The 19,126-nt window shown below is 43.0% G+C and overlaps 5 protein-coding genes across 8 annotated transcripts in view; all 5 read right to left on the bottom strand.

The window, feature by feature from the left end:
• LOC109511894 (methyltransferase-like protein 12, mitochondrial) overlaps positions 1–1,497 on the bottom strand; it is a 3,653-nt gene extending 2,156 nt beyond the window's left edge. Inside the window, exons 1-2 of one of the 2 annotated variants that reach the window (XM_019863252.1) lie at positions 1,331–1,497; positions 337–424 (exon numbers count right to left, since the gene is read on the bottom strand). In XM_019863252.1, coding sequence (XP_019718811.1) covers positions 337–419 — 83 coding nt within the window. In that variant the 5' untranslated portion in view covers positions 420–424; positions 1,331–1,497. The remainder of the gene's footprint in view (positions 1–336; positions 425–1,330) is intronic. The other variant, XM_019863251.1, reaches the window with a different exon arrangement.
• A 700-nt stretch (positions 1,498–2,197) lies between these two features.
• On the bottom strand, positions 2,198–4,423 carry otub1b (OTU deubiquitinase, ubiquitin aldehyde binding 1b). The gene is made up of 7 exons (XM_019863249.1): positions 4,174–4,423; positions 3,653–3,714; positions 3,455–3,553; positions 3,260–3,378; positions 2,777–2,861; positions 2,515–2,709; positions 2,198–2,423 (listed from the first exon to the last, which is right to left on the bottom strand). Exons 1-7 carry the CDS (start codon positions 4,214–4,216, stop codon positions 2,226–2,228), a joined length of 801 nt encoding a protein of 266 aa, XP_019718808.1. The 5' UTR covers positions 4,217–4,423; the 3' UTR covers positions 2,198–2,225.
• A 767-nt stretch (positions 4,424–5,190) lies between these two features.
• On the bottom strand, positions 5,191–15,156 carry LOC109511892 (nectin-4-like). The gene is made up of 11 exons (XM_019863248.1): positions 14,873–15,156; positions 13,058–13,243; positions 12,746–12,913; positions 11,248–11,529; positions 11,054–11,171; positions 7,755–7,909; positions 7,504–7,663; positions 6,809–6,884; positions 6,475–6,525; positions 6,045–6,194; positions 5,191–5,596 (listed from the first exon to the last, which is right to left on the bottom strand). The coding sequence occupies exons 1-11, from the start codon at positions 14,925–14,927 to the stop codon at positions 5,234–5,236; spliced, it is 1,764 nt and encodes a 587-aa protein (XP_019718807.1). The 5' UTR covers positions 14,928–15,156; the 3' UTR covers positions 5,191–5,233.
• A 1,083-nt stretch (positions 15,157–16,239) lies between these two features.
• Positions 16,240–18,492, bottom strand: fcer1g (Fc epsilon receptor IgFc epsilon receptor Ig). Of its 2 annotated transcripts, none has more exons than XM_019863265.1 (5): positions 18,342–18,492; positions 17,533–17,621; positions 16,743–16,781; positions 16,633–16,656; positions 16,240–16,549 (listed from the first exon to the last, which is right to left on the bottom strand). In XM_019863265.1, the coding sequence occupies exons 1-5, from the start codon at positions 18,406–18,408 to the stop codon at positions 16,496–16,498; spliced, it is 273 nt and encodes a 90-aa protein (XP_019718824.1). In that variant the 5' UTR covers positions 18,409–18,492; the 3' UTR covers positions 16,240–16,495. The 2 variants fall into 2 exon arrangements, with proteins under 2 accessions (XP_019718824.1, XP_019718822.1); XM_019863263.1 differs by having other exon boundaries at positions 17,533–17,624; positions 18,342–18,490.
• Positions 18,493–18,613: 121 nt separating this feature from the next.
• Positions 18,614–19,126, bottom strand: part of ndufs2 (NADH:ubiquinone oxidoreductase core subunit S2) — a 3,598-nt gene continuing 3,085 nt past the window's right edge. The window contains exons 12-14 of one of the 2 annotated variants that reach the window (XM_019863261.1): positions 19,042–19,126; positions 18,781–18,847; positions 18,614–18,719 (exon numbers count right to left, since the gene is read on the bottom strand). In XM_019863261.1, coding sequence (XP_019718820.1) covers positions 18,662–18,719; positions 18,781–18,847; positions 19,042–19,126 — 210 coding nt within the window. In that variant the 3' untranslated portion in view covers positions 18,614–18,661. The remainder of the gene's footprint in view (positions 18,720–18,780; positions 18,848–19,041) is intronic. The other variant, XM_019863262.1, reaches the window with a different exon arrangement.

Below are 19,126 nucleotides of genomic sequence, written 5' to 3'. Positions count from 1 at the left end.
AAAAAACCCAAAACCCCCCCCCCCCCCCCCCCAAGTGAATGCAATACGCTTCCATTTGATGATGGTCTATCTCATTGTCTGCATTCGCACAAAATGACTCATGACATTGTCAACTGTTTTCTTTTCTCCATTTTTTCGTTTGAGTTCGCACCAAAATGCCCACAGCACAAGAAATAAGATGTAAATCCCTTTAATAAAACTCAAAATGAAATGCAGTGTAACAAAGGAAAAGAATCCAACAAAGCAAGTAGATAACATTTACAACCACAAAAGAAACCTGTACAACTCTAAACGCCTGGAGTCACTTCTATTTTCTCAAACATGAAGCCAAAGAACCACTCAAAGTTCTTGAACGTCTTGCGGCTGCTTTCAGCGTAGAAGCGGTCCCAGGTAGCTTTTTTGTCCATGTTTTCAATCATTTCAGCTAGACGGACACACAGAAGGACAGGCAGGTTAGATGAGATTTACACCATAATAAATCGGGCCTGGCTGGCCGATTAAATCAGTTGATTATATAGCCCTTCAAACATCGGCCATTTGTCCATTGTTTGTACCTTTATGTACTCTAACCATTAACAGCAGATGTACAAAAGTAACATTGGTTCTATTCCATTTCTTTGAATCCTTAAAGACACACAATGAAATGTGTTGATATGGGCATGGCTTTCAAAACAAAGTAAATCTTAATTTTTACAAGCAATGCAAGGTGTGTCAGGAATTGACTTGGAAGACATATTTTAAACACATCCTAAAGGTGGGCTTTTTTTTTTTAAAGAAACAAAAACATAGTGCAAGATAAATCAAACAAATGTATTAAATATGACACACATTCAACTCATGGTCATCCAAAGACACATCCGCCAATGATGAACACCCTTACAACTTCATTACAATGTTTGTTGCTGCCACTGGATATTTGTGTTTCATTGTGATTATATAGTTGCTTTTCATCTGCGCTCTATACAAAATATGTATTTTATGAGCACATGAAAAAAAGGACAATAAAAATTGCCACTAATGTCGTGCATTTTTTAAATAAAAATGCTATATTGGGATAAATACGGAACCAAAACGTTAATTTTAACAATATGATTACAGTTGACCCCGGCTATTCGCGGGGGAAAGGGACCAGGAAATACATTATTCTGGGGGTCGTTCATGTATTACATTTAATACAAATAATATGAATTACTGTTAAGCAGGTATTAAAAATGTGCTGCGCTTCCGTCAACAAAGTGCTATTAGCATATGAGCTAAAATAGCATTGCACGAGGTGCCGCGAGAGCACCAAAAAGGGCAGGACGCCCCAACAAAAGAACAAAATTAATACCGTTACGTCGTGAAACGTACAGCTAAGGGAAGAGTGAAGTCGTAAACATGCTGAAAATATCCTCGGGCTTGTCAAAAATGACTTCGCCAGCGGAGTCATAGCGACTTGTCGTCCGAGCTCCAGAGATATGCTGGCAGGTGGGCTGACTCGGATCTTAAATTAAAAACATGGACTACAAAATCCTTGTTCGTTTTGGCCGATGAATAGACGATCTTCGTTGCGCGTCATGATCATGACGAAATGTTGGTTTCTTCTTTATGATGATACGGAAGCGCATTTCCCTCACTTGAAAAATATTTTTTTTTCCTGAGCAATTTTTGAGAGGGTTGTTTTCCAAGTTTATGTTCTACAAAAAAATTCAGTTGTGGGGGGGGGGGGGAATTCGTTTTTTTAAATGTTTTTAATGTTATTTTTGAATATTTAAATATACTGTATTCCCCAAAACAGAAGAAAAAAAATCTAACCACCCGAAAAAAATTCAAAAACAAAAAAATTATTCCATAAAACAAATGAAATGGTTTGAAAAACAGAAACTAAAATAATAATCCTAAAACCAACCCCCCCCCCCCCCCCAAGTGAATGCAATACGCTTCCATTTGATGATGGTCTATCTCATTGTCTGCATTCGCACAAAATGACTCATGACATTGTCAACTGTTTTCTTTTCTCCATTTTTTCGTTTGAGTTCGCACCAAAATGCCCACAGCACAAGAAATAAGATGTAAATCCCTTTAATAAAACTCAAAATGAAATGCAGTGTAACAAAGGAAAAGAATCCAACAAAGCAAGTAGATAACATTTACAACCACAAAAGAAACCTGTACAACTCTAAACGCCTGGAGTCACTTCTATTTTCTCAAACATGTGGAAGGGGGGTGGGGGGTGATGGGGGGCTTTATTTGTACAGGATGTCATAATGGCCTGGTCTGTAGAGGAGAAAGATGCGCGGGTCGCCGCCTTCGGGGAAGACGTGATGATTAACCGTTCCGCCTTCGCCTCTATCCATGTACTCCACAAGGATGGATAAGTTCAGGGCCTGGGCTAAGGCGATGATGTGAATGTGGTCGCTTTCTTTCGACATGGGCTCCACCTCCTTGCGAGGGGGGGACAACAAGAAATAAAAAGCACAGTCATGATCTGCCATTTTTCGAGAAACATTCCGTCAAGGGCAAGTTCCGAGGTACCTGCTGACAAAACTCCTTGACCGAGCGTCCTCCCTCGATGAAGTGCTGGAAGAAAGCGTGCTCCCGCTGCAGGTAGCCCGAGGTGAGCAGCCGCAAATATACCACCACGTAGTCCGACACGTTCTGGTCGTTGAAGGATCTGAGGAGTTCCTTCAAGCTGGGCTGCTTCTCACACAGCTCGATCAGGCCCATGAACTAGCCGGACAGCGGAGACGTGACTGAGGAAGTCCCGAAGACAAAACCGATGATGTCGCAAACTCACAGTGTGATGGAAGTCCTCAATGGTGAACTCGGTGAATCCCTCGTTAACCAGGTCCAGTTTGCTTTTCGCTGCCACCGCTTTGAACCTGAACAGAGTTGGCAATGTGTACACGCACATGCCATGAAAGCTTGCACCGTAAAGAAAAAAAAAAAAACAACAACAAAAACATAACTTTTTCTTTTGGTGGGGGCTAAAACAAATTGGAACAACTTTCAAATACAAATGATTGACATTTATGGAAACAAATGTTGGTTTGTTTGCTCCAAAATAATTTAATGAGTTGTTCCCCCCCCGACATCTTTAATTTTTGGGGACAAGGGGGAATTCTTTGTTGAAAGCCAATTTTCACATTAGCGCAACTTAAAACATTTTGTTCAATTGCCCAACTTCAAATATTAGACGTTGTTTTGCCTTGAAATTTTGAGCTCACCCAGTTTATATTTTTATTATTCCCTTTTTTTTTCCCCCCCGTGTAGCACTCACTTCTGCAGTTCTTTGCTGTCATCTAGTAGAGACTCGAGATGTGCAAAGCCAAAGGCTCTGTAGAAACAGTTGCCGTCCGGTCTTGTCTTGCGGATGTATGAATATTTTTTGTACAAGTCCTGTGACGAAGCAGCAAAAAAAAAAAAGTAATTGGCATGGATTTTACACGGGACACATTGATGAGGTTCCACTGACCTTGATCTTGAGCTGATAAACTGTGTCTTCCTCGGAGTACTCCCTCTGCAGCACGGACAGTTCCTTTCTTTCCGACACGAGTGGGTTACTGTTGGCTATCTGCATGGCCAACAACGAGTTGATTTGAGGGAGGGGGAAATCTGTTAATTAGAATCCCGAATTTAAAACAAGAGCAGCTCCTGGAGGTAAAATTCTCACCTCCTGTTGAATTCTGTCCTGCTGTGCAATTATGGCCTCATCATACGCCAAGCAGTTCACTCCTATGGAAGAAGGCAGAGTTATTTCCGTGTGTTAACCTCTCAGATGAACTGACTAAATGTTAAATTTTAAAAAAAAAATTCAAAAAAGGTCAAATGAGGATGACGTGACCTGGAATGCGTTTACAACGCCTGCGAGTTCGAGACCCCCCGGCCCCACGTCGTTTATGTTTAACGTTGAGTTTATCGCTTTAATGTTGATTAGATGTCCCAAATCTCGAGACTGAAAGTCGTCTGCGAAAGTGGCTAAACAAGCGTTTCTTTGTGCAGCAATGTTAGCATTAGCAAACAAGCTATGGCCCCTTTCTCTATTTGGACGCTGCGTGGCAACCGCTTAGTCTGACGGAAGGACATCGGGCCAAAAGCGACAAAAAGCACTGTGGTTTGAAGTGGCTTAAACCTCCAGAGACGAGTGGCCTCGCTGCGTATTGCTGTGTTGTGTTTCCACTTTGTTTTTCTCACCCTCCATCTCCCCCTGTGATGCTTCTTGCTGCTCCTCCGCCATCTTAGCTGTCCAGATCAGTTTCCTGTTTTTTTTCTGTCACCCATAACTTTATTGCTCATTTACAAAACGTACAAAATCAGTGACGTACGTCGAACCGCGCGGTACAAGAAAAACTCGTTTACACAAAATAAAACGTACAGTAGGCAACTGTCAATGTGATGACGTCACACATAAAAGTGCCTTTTTTTTAACTGGGTCAAAAACAAATACATGGGCACATAACGCAGTCGCCTGTTGTTACATGGTACGACACAAATGTACTAAATGTGATTATTCAACCTTGATGTCACGTTTGTAAATTATAACTCATATAGGCATTTGAACTGTTGTCAGATTTTCTGCAGTTCCCAAAGTCGCCACTAAAGGACGCTGAAGACAACGAAAACGGTCGTCGGCAGACAATGACTGCTTTTCAAAGTGTGGATGCCCAAAATAAACCGGTTTTTATTCAAACTGTATTCAAATATTTTTCTTAGGGGAGAAAATTTGAAGTACAATACTATCTGGGGTTCTCGCTGCGGCACAAAAAATTGTGACAGGAGGAGCAAAGCAAAGTAAGAAAGTGCCATTTGGCCATATCCCCCTTTAAAAGAGTTTTGGGACAAATTCCATTCAAATATATTCTTAATGTTGAAAGGAAAAAACATCATATAAAAAAAAACTAAAGTCCGCGCGCGAGACAGAATAATACTTCATATTTGCCATATTTGGAATTCTTGCTATGGCACATATTTGTCACAGAAGGAGTCCAATAAGCCAGAAATCAAAATGTATGTGCATAGATAGATAGATATATAGATATACACTTACCGTATATATAGATATACTGCATATCGATATATGTTAATATATACATATTTGTAACAGAAAGAGCAGAACAAACTATCCTAAAATCCAAATGTCCCATCTGCATTTCCTTGAGTCCAGAGAGTACAAGATTGTTTTCAAATTGTCCTTTAAACACTTGGCAGTTCTTACAAATAAACTGCTTCTTGGCGAGTTGTGAGCAGCTTCCCCCTACACGATCTGGACCTTGTGCACCAGCGAGGCATGAGGGCCAACCACGGTGTGGCCTATCTCCGGTTTGAACCTCTTTGTGCCATTTGTGAGTTGGTTGTGGCTGTGCGCCTCAGACACCTGGGAGCGACTGCTCTGGCTTTCCCGGTCATCAGGATGCTCCTGGCTGGCGGGACCCCCGAGGCCTTCATCCACCTCGTCGTCATTGTCGGTCATGGAGGGAGTGCAGTAGCTCGGGGAGGGGTGGCGCAGAGACCTGACGGAACTCGCTGGCCTTGACCATTCTTCGTTTTGCTCCCCGAGCATGTCAGTGGACCTGATGGTCAACGGTGTCGGCACGCGACACGGAAGGGAAGTTCCCTGCTGCAGATGTACACACCAACATAAAGGTATTTTAATGTAATGTAGGTAAACTCAGGCAGTCATTCTTAATTTGCAAATAAAAATTGCTTTCGTTGTAAATTTCAAGTTTGGTTTTAGTCGTCAGCGCAGCAGCTGAATTTTGGACACAGATTTTGTATTCGATGTAGGGCTGGGCAATTAATGGTTTTAATTGTGATTTCAGTTTTGACATTCTCTCGATCTTTAAAACACTATAAGGCACTTCAGAGTATAAGGCGCAGCTTCAATGAATGGCCTATTTTAAAACCGTTTTCATATATACCGCATTATAAGGTGCATAGAATAGAAGCTGCAATAGTGGCCGCAGTTGCGTTATGCGTCCATTAGATGGAGCTACGCTAAGGAGAATACAATACAACACAGCTTTATTTATAATTAGCTTTTGGAACGTGTGCAAAGTTTTACTCACCTCATCATGGTCCAAGAGGCTCTCTCTGCCCTTCTGCGAGTTGAGTAGTACCGGGCGACCCAGGTAGTCGTACGCTCCCCCTCCTCCTTCCCCTCCTCCCGACCTCCCACCCATGATAGTGGAGCGACTGTCACGGCTGGGGGCCAGCTCCTATCAGCACAGGAAATAGACGCAGATCACAAGTGGCGGATTAGTAGCTTGCACGGTCAGAGGTTCCTGCTGCGTGAACTGAAAATGATTTGCTGACTGTCTTTTATTCAAGTGGCACTGCGGGAAGGAAATGGAACCAACCAGGGCCTCTTGTCATCCAATATTCATGTATCTATATTTTTTTGGAATATGACAATTTGGAGTGGTTCCATCGACACTCTGACTCACAGACAGGAATGAAACGAACAGCGAGTTTGATCATTGCGGCGAGCGGACTGACCCCAAGGGAGGACAAGGTTCCCTCCACTCTCAGCGGGATGCTCTCCTCCGTCTGCAATGACAGGAAGCAGACAGACTTTGATACTTGTGCGCAAACTTGCCGAAACTTCCCACCGTCAAAACTTTTCCCGCTTCCTCAAGAGAGACAAAGCGGCGCCTCCTTTCCCGTCTCATCCCGAGCGCTTCATTATGTCTTCCATTTCATGTCTGACAAAGAATCACTGACTCAATCTGCCGGTTTTGTCTCCCAGGCAGAACTGGGTCGCGCAGACAGACGAGAAAAGTGTCATCGTGTTTGTTCTGTGTTGTCGGGGAGAGAGAGAATAATTCATTACCGCTCCTCTTGCATCTGTGCTGACCGAGTTGATCCTCCTCAAAGAAGCTTGCCAGGACAGAGTGCTTATTTCCTCCCTGCGCACAAAAAAAGATGGAAAAATGAGATCCGCGTGTTTTTTTTACACTGACTGGATAGCGTATTCATCCAATTTCCTTGTTCCATACCGCGGTCATTATCGTCAATGAAGACCAACAAAATAATTGGAACTCAAATTGAAAGAACATTTTCGTTCATTGGAAAGGAAAATGCTTTGGAAAAGAGGAAAACGAACTGAAACATCTTGCGGTTATAAAACTATGTCCTTTGTTTTCGCCTTGGTCAATTAATATCAGACGTCACCTTTAAGGGTTCATTTTAAATGTATTTATTTTGGTATGATTGTAACAGCCTTACTTTATTATTCAGTACTTTTCAACCTTTATTTATTTATTTATCTATTTATTTATCTATCTATCTATTTATTTATTTATTTATTTATTTATTTGCTTTTATCTTGAAATCACTCGCCAAATACCCCAGAAACAAAACTAAAACCAATACTAAAACCAATAAAAACGAGAGAAAAATGAATCGTTTTTGAAAAACTAAAAACGAACAAACCTCCTATCAAAAGTGAATTTGAAAAAAGTCCAAATGAAATAAAAAAACTAACGATCATGAGAAACCCCAGACTATCATAACCCTGCTCCATACTTCTTCTCGGTCAGTTCCCTCTTGAGCTTCTTGTTCTTCTTCTTGTGATGACAGGTGACAGTGATGATGATGACCAGCATCAAGAGGAGCAGCCCCACGGCGATGACCCCGACGACGACCATCGTCGTCGTCTCCGACATGATCTGCCTCTCGGGAAACTCTGCAGGAAAGGCAAAGCAAGGAAGCGGTCAGAAGTCTGCGCAGCCGTGGGGGGGGGGCGGTTTGTCAAAGGCTCAACTCTGGACGGCTACCTGACACGAAAATCTCCACCTCCGCCGTGCCCACGCCAACCTCATTCTTCGCCACGCACTGGTAGGTGCCGCTGTCTGATAGGCTGAGGGGGCGCCGGAACTCCAGGGTTCCGTTGGGGTGAGGGATCAAACCGGCGGGCAAAGCCTTACCGTGTCTGTTGACACAAACATGACACACCTGAGACTAAATGCAATTCTGATTCTTTAAGGTCAGTCATTTCCAACATTTTCCACCATTAAGTTGGCTTACGACCCCAACCACTCGATCCAAAAAGAAATTTTCTAGGCAAGGTATAAAAAAAATATATTTTTTTTTTAAAGTGATGTTTTCAAAAGTGTGCACACCCTCTTAAAAACTGCAACGTGGCTGTGTTTGGAATTGACCTATCACATTCAACTCATATATTAGAACAAATCTCGAGTGTTCGTGCAAAGTACAAAAACTTCAGGCTTTTGCCAGAAAACAAAAGAAATGTCTGAAAAGCCCTCCAGAACAGCTGAAATTGATTTAAGGTTACTCAGAAGAGGCACTTTAAATGGACGCAAATGTTGTTGACTCCCGCTGAACAGGCGTGTCAATGTGATTGGATAATTCTGAAAACCGCAACATACAATTTAACACTTGTGCAACCACATTATTTCACTTGGTTCGTTTTACTTCCTCTCGGAAAATGATTTCAAAAAAACACACGCACATTTGAGGTGGACAGGTTACGAATTCCATTAAAAGTTGAAAAAGTTGTGAAATGATTTGCCTTGGTCTCATTTATTTACGTCACAAAACCTTGGCATTTGGGCAGGGGTGTGTAGACTTTTTATATCCAAGAGGCTCCCCCCACCCCCACCCCCGCACCCAAATTAAGGTAGTTGTTCCTTGACTGATATTTCAATTAAGCATTTTTTCACATAGACATAAGTCGAAAGCGTTTAAGTGAGCGAAATAACATTCAATTCAAGATCATTTAACAGCATAAAAGAAAATTTGTTTAGTGGCGATGGTGAAAGTTGGACAAAATGAAATAAAATAAAATAAAGCCACACTGAATGAAGGAACACAAGGAAAGAAAACTCTCTCCACAACAGCAAACATAACACGATAAAAGCTACGCGACTTTTGAAGGCAGCAACATCGATGCGACGCAGCCCGAAAAGAAATGAAGGGAACTAAATATTGTAACACCAAACTCACGAGACAACGAGGAACATCTTTGACAAGACATGGGTGGCTGGAGGGAGCTGATTGGTTGACACAAGGAACAGGTCTGATGAGACCATGTGGAGACAAAAACTGGAGTTTTTGCTGTTCGCTGAAAAGTTGATGCAGACGGCGAAACGTAGTCGGCGATGGGGTGTTAATCGTGTCGGGGAGAGCTGCGGGTTTGCTGGACGATCGCTGATGGCCGCGATGGCCAGGACTTGCCCGGAAATACACATTTTCCCAAAACTCCCGATGGCCAACCCTTGTGTGTACCATTTATCTTTCGAGTGACTATTTCTATCATTTTGAGGCAGTCAAACATTCAATGACTTCATCCATTCTGTTCCTCTTCCTCACCAGCCGTCTCTCTTTCAGTTCCCTCCGCGATCGGGCCACCTTTTCGCTTTTCCTCCGCCTTCCATCCGCGCAAGCACAAACACGACGGCGTGCCACCAAGCGATTGCTTCACCAAGACGCCTGCTATTGACAAAGCCAACAGGTTGGACCCGCTGCGTGCGCTCGTGCGCGCGCGGGACTGCCGACGCTGACGCTCTTGTTTACGGGTTTTTATGCCAGCCAAGTTGACGTTACAAACAACAATTAAAAAAAAACAAAAAAAAAAAAACACTGGGGCTGAACTGCAAGTGCGAGCCATTCCGCCCCATCGCAGGTGGAACGACGAGTTTTTCTTTTATTCGGATATGAAGTACTTAAACACACAAAACGAACAAATTAAACGGACTGAGACAAATCTTTTCTGCGCCACGCGACACAAACTGAAGTTAGTCAGGAAAAGGTTGGCTGCTTGACTGTCGTCACTTGTCACGCACATTTGCGCCATGTTTGATTGAGTGAATGCTCGAGTCTTAACACGATGATCAGTCTTACGAGAGCTTATCCATGGAATTTCGCTTCTCTGGCAAACTGTGGAGAAAAATACTTGACATGCTAATGTAATAACTGACTGCAGTTTTGGAATCAGCAAGCCAATTTTTGTTTTAATCATCATAAAAATCGAATTCAAGAGATGTTTTTTTTTCCCAAATTGCTCCTCGGCGTTTTTAGGGTTACCATACAGAACAGTTTTTTGTTCTTTATGTTATAACATTCAACAAAGGAAGTGTAACTGCCTCGGCTCTACATGCCCCCTAAACCAAATTAAGTGGTCGGCAGCAACAAGTGAAATCTTCTAGAACTTGCAAATCTTTGTGGAGATATTTTGGACCAGTCTTCCAAGCTGCATTGCTTTAATTCAGTAACCCCTGGAGGGCTTTTGAGTATGAACGGTCATGCAACAGCATTTCAATTGGATTCAAATCTGGACTTTGACTCGGCCACTCCAAAACCTTCATTTTGTTTTTTTAAGCCATTCAGATGATAACTCATTGGTGTGTTTTATATCATTTTCTTGCTACAAAACCCAAGTGAACTTCAGCATGAGGATGGCCAAACATTCTTTCTAAATATTTCCTGGTAAAGAGCCAAATTCATGGTTCCAAACAGTTGCAGCAAATTGTCCAGGTCCTGAAGTAATCAGCAGCCCCAGGCCATCGCACTACCACCACCATGTTTGACTGCTGAGATGATTGTCGTCCTCAAATGCTGTTACATTTACACCAGATGTAACAAGACACACACCTTCAAAAATTGTTTGTTTTTTTTGCCCATCTGTTCTTTAATTTCTGTGTATCAGGGCGTTTTGTTGCTGCTTTTTTGAGATCTTTTGACAGACCCTAGTTTGTCAGACTGGCTCAATTTAAATTATTTCATGATTGAACAAGTCGTGAAGTAATCACGCTTGGGTGTGGTCAGTGAAAATGAACTCAAGTGAACGTCAACTACCACGTTGCGCGCAATCAAAACAAGTTGGCATCACTAACTTTCGGTGACACATGTTGTTTTTCTGTTAAACCGAACCGCACTAGCCACACCCCGATGACTGATTTTTAATCCCCCAAAGTGAGCAAGCACACGATGACTCGAGTACGTCAGGTTCAACGTAACAGCTATATGCCAGTGTTGATGTCATGGTGTAATCACGCTCGGAGTTACAGTAAAAGCAACGGTCCAGACGCTTAGTCAACAGACAATATAACTGTACCTGGCCCAGGTGAATTGCTGCGGTTTGGGGTTTCCTCCACTCACACACGTCAGGGCAGCATGCTCCCGGCCCACATACCAGTCCCCGTTATAGCCCGACACCTCAGAATCGGGAGGAACTGGAAGGGACGTATACGAGACGGTTGAGCAATGTCTGGAACCTGATTTGGTCATCCCAAATTTGATCCCACTCACAGTGTACGACCAGCTTGTTTTGGTGCCGACGCGGCCCCGCCGTGAGAGTCGGATGCCACACCAGACAATCCAGCTTCTTCCCATTCATTTTCCGCAAAGGGTGCAAGGAGAAGTGGGTGGTAATCGCCCCGTTCGCCCAGGAACGGTTCATAGATTGACCGTGCAGCTCGGTGTCCCACGACAGCTGTGGTGCCGGGCGGGCCAAAGAGCGGCACGAAGCTGCCTGCCGATATGACTGCCCCTCGACCAGAATCACAGGATCCAAGGAGGAGATCGGGATGGCTGGACGAGAAGCATGATGTCAAATATCAATGAATTTGTACAGCAGCCACAGTTGGAGTGCGACTTAGGCACCCCCTTTCTAAATTTGCACCTTCTATCTGTACCTGGATGCGTTCAGGTACAGAAGGAGGGGACCATGATTTCTGTTTTATTCATGTTGAAGTGATATTTCTATCAAATCAATTTTTAAATGTGCTCATCCCTGTGGTCAGCGAGAACAGAACTTGCTGCAAATTACAATGTATTCCCAGAAACCAGTTCGTGTCATCTATCATTTCAAGGATTTTGACTCATTGTAAATGTCATTTACATGTCCAATGTAAAATTGGACATATATAATCAGATGGGCGTCACAGGCCCACAGCTAACAACACCACAGCATCCCCTGATTTTAACCCCCTTTGTGTGCAAGGATAAACAAATATATATTAAAAACATTGGACCCAGCATTGACCCCTGCGGGACGCCATACATGTTGTCCATAGCATTGGGATTCAAATCTATCCGTTCTTGCAAACTTTTAATTTGAATCCACGTAGCTTTGCATCCAATTCAAAACTAGTCACCGAATCCCATGTTGTTCAACTTCAGTTAAACACTTTATTTTGTTCGCCTAAATGTTAGAAAAAAAGACAGTCAATTAAAATAGTTACAGATTAATTTGATAATCGATTAGCTGTTTCATTGACCAACCATTTCAGGGTGTTCCCCACCTACTGCTTGAAGACAGCTGGGACAGGGTCCAGCACGCCCCGCGACCCTTGTGAGGAGAAGCGGATCAGAAAATGGATGGGTGTTTCATCGATTAATTTTGACACCTCTAATGCTGATATTGAAATAAGTAAAAACATATATATTTTGGTGGAAATAGTAGTGTGAAATTACTCTCTGAAATAAAATTTTTACTTTTGTGGATAAATTGATGTTTTGAATCCTGGGCTTTTTTTGTCCGCCTCATCAACCCACTGACAGGCTTCACCTCATTATTCCTCTCAGCGACTTCTCTATGGCCACACTCTCTCAATCTCTCAACCAATCCAAATCCTGATTGCCTCCTTCATACCACCTTGTGTGACTACTCCAAAATTTAACCCAGTCCCACTCCAAGATCATTTTGTCACTGGACCTGCTGTGTTGTTGCATATGTGCTGTTTATTTGCTTCTGTCTTGTTTGTTTGAGTCCATATTTGCGTTTTCAAAAAGATGAGATACTCACTCCAGACCATGAGAGTCACTATTTGGTCAAAGTTTCCCAAAGGGTAGGAGTTGACGTGACATGTGTAGCGCCCCTCGTCTGAGACGTCTGTGCTGAAGAGCACTAAAGATGAGTCCTCGGTGGGGATGCTGCTGTTGAATCGCACACGGCCAGACCACGCTCCAAAAGCTGTCAACAAGGAATAATATTTGACTTTATTGTGAGGAAAAAAGCACGCACATACAAACACAAGCAAAATTATTTGTTCTTTCCAAAAAAATTAAAATTTCGCTATTCATTCTGGTGCGTTCATTTCATTGCAAATGTAACTACCAGTCTGGCCGTCAATGTGATGAGCCGTGATGATCTGGTCCCAGCCCTCTGGGGTCTCCCTGTACCACGTGACCTGCACCACCAACTGCATTTCCTCAGGCTGGAAGCGGCAGGGCAGGACCGTCTCCTTTTCGGCCAACGAGTAGATGGAGTCATTCGGGGGCCGCTTGACAAATTCTCCAGTCACTGCGATGAAGAACGACAGTGACTTTTGAGAGTAACGCTACGAAATGGACAGAATAGCACGTAGGGAATACAAGAAGACAGTTTCATGGAGCAAGGATGAGAATCTAGGTTCTAAACGTATGTCTGCTTCTGACCGGCGAGAAAGGCTTTCCTGGCCCAGCGCTGCTTGTCGGTGTCCCAATATTTTTGTCCTGCGTTGGGAACAAGAGGAGCTGTTTTGCACGCGCAGGCAGAGACCGACGTTGCGCTATCAGTACAAGTGAAGATATGCCGCTTGACAAGTTACACGAGACAACCTGTCGTAGCGCATCGTGTCTGGACAGGGCCGGAATTAACGACAGACGTGCAGTAAATGACACACACAGTGTCGTGTGAACAGCCTGTTTACAAATGTCTTTGCCTGTTCAGATCAGGTGTCACGTGAACCTCAAAAGGCAAACATGCACTACGTACATCCTATTGTATTTATTTTAGAGTGGAGGAAGAAAGAAAAATGCCGAGTCTACCTGGATTACTCAAAAGTATCCGCATTGATGAGAATGAGTTTGGTATGAGGCTGGTATCATGTTTTCAGACGAGGGACTACAAGCGCAACTCTTTCGTCACACGAACACAGCAAATGATTCACAACGCTGTGCGGTGAGAACGAGACTGCGCGCGTCAAGTCAGCGGCCATGATTCATGCATTTCCTGTGAACAGCGGCTCGCCCCCCCCGTTCACCGGCAACACATGGCTTCATTGTGTCCATTTCGAAGACATGACGCGTGGGAAAAAAAATGTGGGTCCGACCAAATATTGGCTATTTGGCACATCTGCTCATATTTTGTCCTGAGCAAAAAGAGCATTTTGGTCACATATCCGATGAGGAAGTCCTACGTGGCACCCCAGGAGCACTGATGGAAACATTGTGGCGCCCTCCCTCCATCAAGTTGCCCAACCACGAAGTACACCGTAAAACTCAAATAATGACGTTCAAGCTTCCCCACCCCAGAACCCTCCAAAAAAAATCACATTTTTGCCAATTCTCCTTCTGCTTGAAAGTGAAACAAAGACTAAAGGACACGAAGGAGTTCCCCACATCTGTGCTAATTTCGTCCATCTTGAACACTTAAATCGAAAGCTATCTCCATTTTACAGGGAGGGCCGTGAGTTGATTGGTGGCCCCAAAGAAGCAACAGACCAAAACTTTTTTGTGTGGCCAAACAATGCCCGCCTTCCTAGACATGTGCCTGATTTTGATCCTGCTAGAGATGAAGGAAATATGCAGATGTAAACACACAGTATGAATGTAATGTGATGTGACTGATGAGTGAGATTTTTTTTTTCTCAACACCATAAGAAAATGGATCAACAGCAACCTGTTTTTCCTGATACATCAGGCAACAGCACGCCACTGTTATTTTTTCTCAGCCTATTGAAAGGCTGCGGCACTCAAGTGTGCTTTTGTTCGGAATTCCTGAGCGCCGATACTTTATTGGAAATTTGTTGATGATCGGAGCAAACACGCCTTTTTGTTGACATACTTGATTTACGTAATCCTGATATTATTGATCATAAGAGCATATGTTCAATGACCTGGACCAGGAGGACACATGCATCCTACGACGTAGCATAAAAATACTTCTTACCAGAGATCCATGGGACCAGGAGACACAGCGAGAGTCCTCTGAGCCAGGATGTCATCCTCACAACAGTTGTTGCAATACTTGAGTCGCCAAATCATCAGCCTATGCTGCCGAACGCAGCCATGCTACTGGGAATCTAGAGTCCTAAATACTGTATAAAGCAAAAGTCCTAAGATCCGGTCTGTTTTTTGTGGTGGTTTAACACACACATGGTGAGAGCAGAAAGCTCACCTGTCAGGGATACACCTGTTTGCATTACATGCACACTTGTGCTTCCACCTCCCTTTCGACCTTTCGAGTCAACTTTCCGGTTTGGTGGAGGCCCGTTGACAGTTTTTTTTTCCACTCTCGTCGTTACTTGTTCACACCTGAGGCTGCAGACAAGACAAATCCTCCAGCAAACAAAAAAATGACTACCAAATCTGCCACCTTTTGGTGTATTTGAGCAGTACAGTGGACCCCCCGCATACTCGCATACATTTTTAAAAACTTTTGACAAAACACTTAATGCTTCTTCAACAATTTTTAGGGTAAAAAAAAACAAAACAAAACATTTTGGATGCATTTCAAGGATTTTCGTACATGGAAAAGATCATTTATACATAACATTGGTCCTAGCATTGAACCCTGAGGAACACCACACAGGATGTCCCAGCATTCTAGTGTACTGTACATCCATCCATTGTTGCAAACTGCTGCCTTCTCTCTTTACCCAATTCAAACTAGTCAATATTATGCTTTGTATGATAACAATTATGTCAGCAAATAATAGTCATGACATAGCCTTATTTGGTAGTTTTCGACATTTACGGTATATTACATTATACTACTTTACTAAAAGGAGTCGTTCAGATAATTTTGCATGACATTTCAATGGCATATTCATTGTAGTTCTCAAATCTTGATTTTTTATTTTAATTATCCCTACATTTAAATTACGTTACATCACACGATTGACTCAGGATTATGACGTTGGCCATTTAGTGAATTTTTTTCGCCAGTTTTAAAAGAACTTGGTTCATATTTGACACAGGAAAATTATTCTGATCACTGAAATTGACTAAAAAAGTTCTGTGAATCATTTTTACACATCTCTTCCATAGCTTGCCTACCAGCCCAATGCTAAAGCTAATGTTGCATTGTTTTCTGCAATGGAGTAAATCGAAGCAACGCAGAAACGCGCCAAAACATACTGACAGGCATTTATTCTTTATATTCGATGAAGTGAGACTAATATTAACAAGGCTTAATTGCTAACTTCGAGACTTTCATCATGTACTGTTGCTAGGTAGACCCGTACGTCTCGTTATACTTCCCTCAAGTGGCCAAGGTGTACACCAGAAGGAGCCCATGAAATCAAACCAAAAAAGTGCCATTTAATCACATTTTTCCTTTTTATTAGTAACTGATTAATGCAATCACCAAGGGGGAAAAGGGGGTGCTATTTAATCATGTCTTTCCTTGTTATAAGTAACTGCTCAATACAATAATCAATAACAAATACTCAAAAAGTGATTAACACAACATTGTTTTTCTTAATCACAAATTTGCATTACACCGAACGGCAGCTGAAATAAGCATAGCCGAACAAAAAATTGAAGCAATGTTTTGTGTTTTCCTTCCTTGTCACTTCTTGGTGTCAATTATCGCATATGTGTCCTGGACATGAGGAGTCAAGCCCTGAGTAGACAATAAGCAACATACAACAAGTCAGACAGTTGGGTGAGTGAGTGCCAGTCACTGAAAGTGTATCAAAGACTTACAGTGTAAATGCCTTCTGAAGCACTCTGTCAGAGGAAAGGAGTAAAAATTGGTGTTACTTTTTTTTTTTAATGACACATCAGTTGTACATGTGCATTGTACTGCATTTTACCTGCTTGCCATCTGCCTTCCCCTCTTTAGCAGTGCGAATCTGTAATAACATTTTATTATTTAGTCATTGCTGTCTATGCCTATTATTTAGAAGCGTCAAACTGCATCTTCCACCTTGATATGTATCAACACTTTAAAAAAATCTATAAGCTTCTTTCACAATCAAACAGGAAGTGAAGCCACATCCACTGACAAGCCACATACAAGTGATACACGCAGTAGTAAGGCTGCAATACGACCAGGAATTCATTTTACTGCGAATTGGGGTGCATTAAAATAGACAGGCGGGGGGGGGGGTCTGGATTCAGGAATAGGGTTAGGATTAGGGTTAGGGGTTGAAGGTTAGGGTTTAAGGGTTAGGGGTGAGGGATAGGATTAGATTTGGGGGTTAGGGTTAGGGTCAGGGGTTAGGGGTAGGGGTTATGGTTAGTGTTTAGGGTTAGGGGTGAGGGTTAGATTTAGGGTTAGGGTCAGGGGTTAGGGTTTGGGTTAGGGGTTCAGGGTAGGGGTTATGGTTAGGCTTTAGGGTTAGGGGTTAGATTTGGGTTAGGGTTTGGGTTCGGGTTAGGGGTTGTGTTCGGGGTTGGGGTTGAGTTTAGGGGCGAGGGGTTAGGGGTTGGGTTAGAATTGGGGTTAGGGGTTCAGGTTAGGATTAGGTTCGGGGTTAGGGTTAGGCGTTAGGGTTTAGGGTTTGGGTTAGGATTAGGGGTTAGGGACAGTGTTAGGGTTAGGGGTTAGGGTTTAGAGTTAGGGTTAGGGTTTAGGGCTCAGGAAAAAAAAGCAATGCCGACCTTGAGTCTGCAGTAGAGCGCGGTCAGGATGATGCCATACAAAAACAGAATGCCATCCAGCAGATAACATATCTCCGGTTCGGCGAGAGCTACTGCAGAGAGAAGATGACATCGATTTAACTGAATTATAGCACCATTAAAAAAAAAAAAAATCTCAAAAATTGCAACAATTTAAAAATATAATATAATTAAATAAATAAATAAAATTTTCTGACATTTCCTGCAATAAATTTAGGTAGCACAATAAAGCAAACAGGTTGTTTGCTTTTTATAATATAAGGGACAGTTCCTTCTCTTACTTTCTTTCTTGTGAAATGTAGGACAGCCAGTTTTCACAACAGCAAACCAGAAAGTACTTTGTTCAATTGCCCAAATTAAAATTTTATCGAACAAAAAATTATGTTCACCCAACTTTTGGCCCCCGCCAGTATAACGCCCAAAATTGAAAAGAACTGAATCACTCTTCAGAGGACTGATCACATGTCCGCAGTGACATTTGTCTCGAATTTGGAAATAGTCTCGACTTGTTGAAGCAACTTGAGCAGATGCTACTTTTGACTGGTGGGTGAATCAAAACAAACGGCTTTTGGCTCCTCGATATCCCCAACTGTGGACAAGCGCCAACTTGGATTTCAGTTCAAGTTAAAAGTGTTGATATGTTTTCTGTCAGCGACACCTCAGAGCTTCAGCTTCTCTTTTCGCAGGCGAGAAAATATGACGCGCGTAAATGTGAACACTCTTAGCGAAAGCTCGTTTCCAAAAGTTGGGGGCCCCATCAGCCAGCAAAGCGCCCACCCTCCGCAACTCACCGGCTCGACCGAAAGTCATCCACAGCGGAACGGCCGCCAGTAGTGAGCTCCTGTGCCACAAGGCCATGGTTCTATTGAGTCGAAAACACAATTTTGCTGAACACTGAAGAATGACGAAGTGCAAAAAAAAAAAAAGTCACTGCAGAGAGGGGGAAGTTGTGGTCTAGGTTTGAAGTCCATCTGCTCAGGCCACTCCCTCTTCTGAATACCAAAACCACAGCAAAGTCAAACAATTTTGTTCTCTCACGGTACAAAGGACAAGAGTCTAATTATGGATTCTGAGCATAAAATATTTATTCGGCATTATATATCACAGAACATCAGGCAGGCAGGGTCTTGCTCAGCGGTCCACCTCCCCAAACACGATGTCCTGCGTGCCTGTCGAAAGAAGAAGGTTCGTGACCATTGGGACCAGGCGCACGTTGATGATGTCACTTACCAATAATGGCCACGACGTCTGCGAGCATGTGTCCTTTGGCCATTTTGTCCAAACCGGCCTAGAGAAGAAAAGAAAAATATGAATTGTCACTTCATTAGCATCTTTGAAGAACTCCATTAAAAACGAGGCAGGAAGGAAGGAGCAGGTGGCGTATAAATAAAAACAGCACTGTCGGTACTTTAAGAAGTCAGCGTAGCCTCGAGCACGAAGCAACGCGCGACTGTGTCTTTAAATATTGCAGCGTCGTCTCGAAAGTTCGTACCAGGTGGGCGAATCCGGGCGCTTTGATCTTGCAGCGGTAGGGTCTGCTGGAACCGTCCGACACCAAGTAAACACCAAACTCTCC

This window comes from Hippocampus comes, unplaced genomic scaffold, assembly GCF_001891065.2.
Source record: "Hippocampus comes isolate QL1 unplaced genomic scaffold, H_comes_QL1_v1.1 scaffold18, whole genome shotgun sequence".
Classification (NCBI taxonomy): domain Eukaryota; kingdom Metazoa; phylum Chordata; class Actinopteri; order Syngnathiformes; family Syngnathidae; genus Hippocampus; species Hippocampus comes.
Note: the sequence above shows the minus strand (reverse complement) of the source record. Positions and strands in the feature narration are given on the sequence as shown.

Excerpts from the sequence above, each read along its gene's own strand:
- fcer1g (XM_019863263.1), bottom strand. The coding sequence starts at position 18,408 with ATGGCCTTGTGGCACAGGAGCTCACTACTGGCGGCCGTTCCGCTGTGG. Across the intron at positions 16,782-17,532 it reads CGCTCTACTGCAGACTCAAG|ATTCGCACTGCTAAAGAGGG; the intron begins GTCGGCATTGCT and ends ATGTTATTACAG. Across the intron at positions 16,657-16,742 it reads GGAAGGCAGATGGCAAGCAG|AGTGCTTCAGAAGGCATTTA; the intron begins GTAAAATGCAGT and ends TTCCTCTGACAG.
- otub1b (XM_019863249.1), bottom strand. The coding sequence starts at position 4,216 with ATGGCGGAGGAGCAGCAAGAAGCATCACAGGGGGAGATGGAGG. Across the intron at positions 2,862-3,259 it reads GACAGCAAAGAACTGCAGAA|GTTCAAAGCGGTGGCAGCGA; the intron begins GTGAGTGCTACA and ends AACTCTGTTCAG. Across the intron at positions 2,710-2,776 it reads TTGAGGACTTCCATCACACT|TTCATGGGCCTGATCGAGCT; the intron begins GTGAGTTTGCGA and ends CTGTCCGGCTAG.
- LOC109511892 (XM_019863248.1), bottom strand. The coding sequence starts at position 14,927 with ATGACATCCTGGCTCAGAGGACTCTCGCTGTGTCTCCTGGTCCCATGG. Across the intron at positions 6,885-7,503 it reads AGGGAACTGACCGAGAAGAA|GGAGGAAATAAGCACTCTGT; the intron begins GTATGGAGCAGG and ends TTTTGTGCGCAG. Across the intron at positions 6,526-6,808 it reads GCACAGATGCAAGAGGAGCG|ACGGAGGAGAGCATCCCGCT; the intron begins GTAATGAATTAT and ends CTGTCATTGCAG.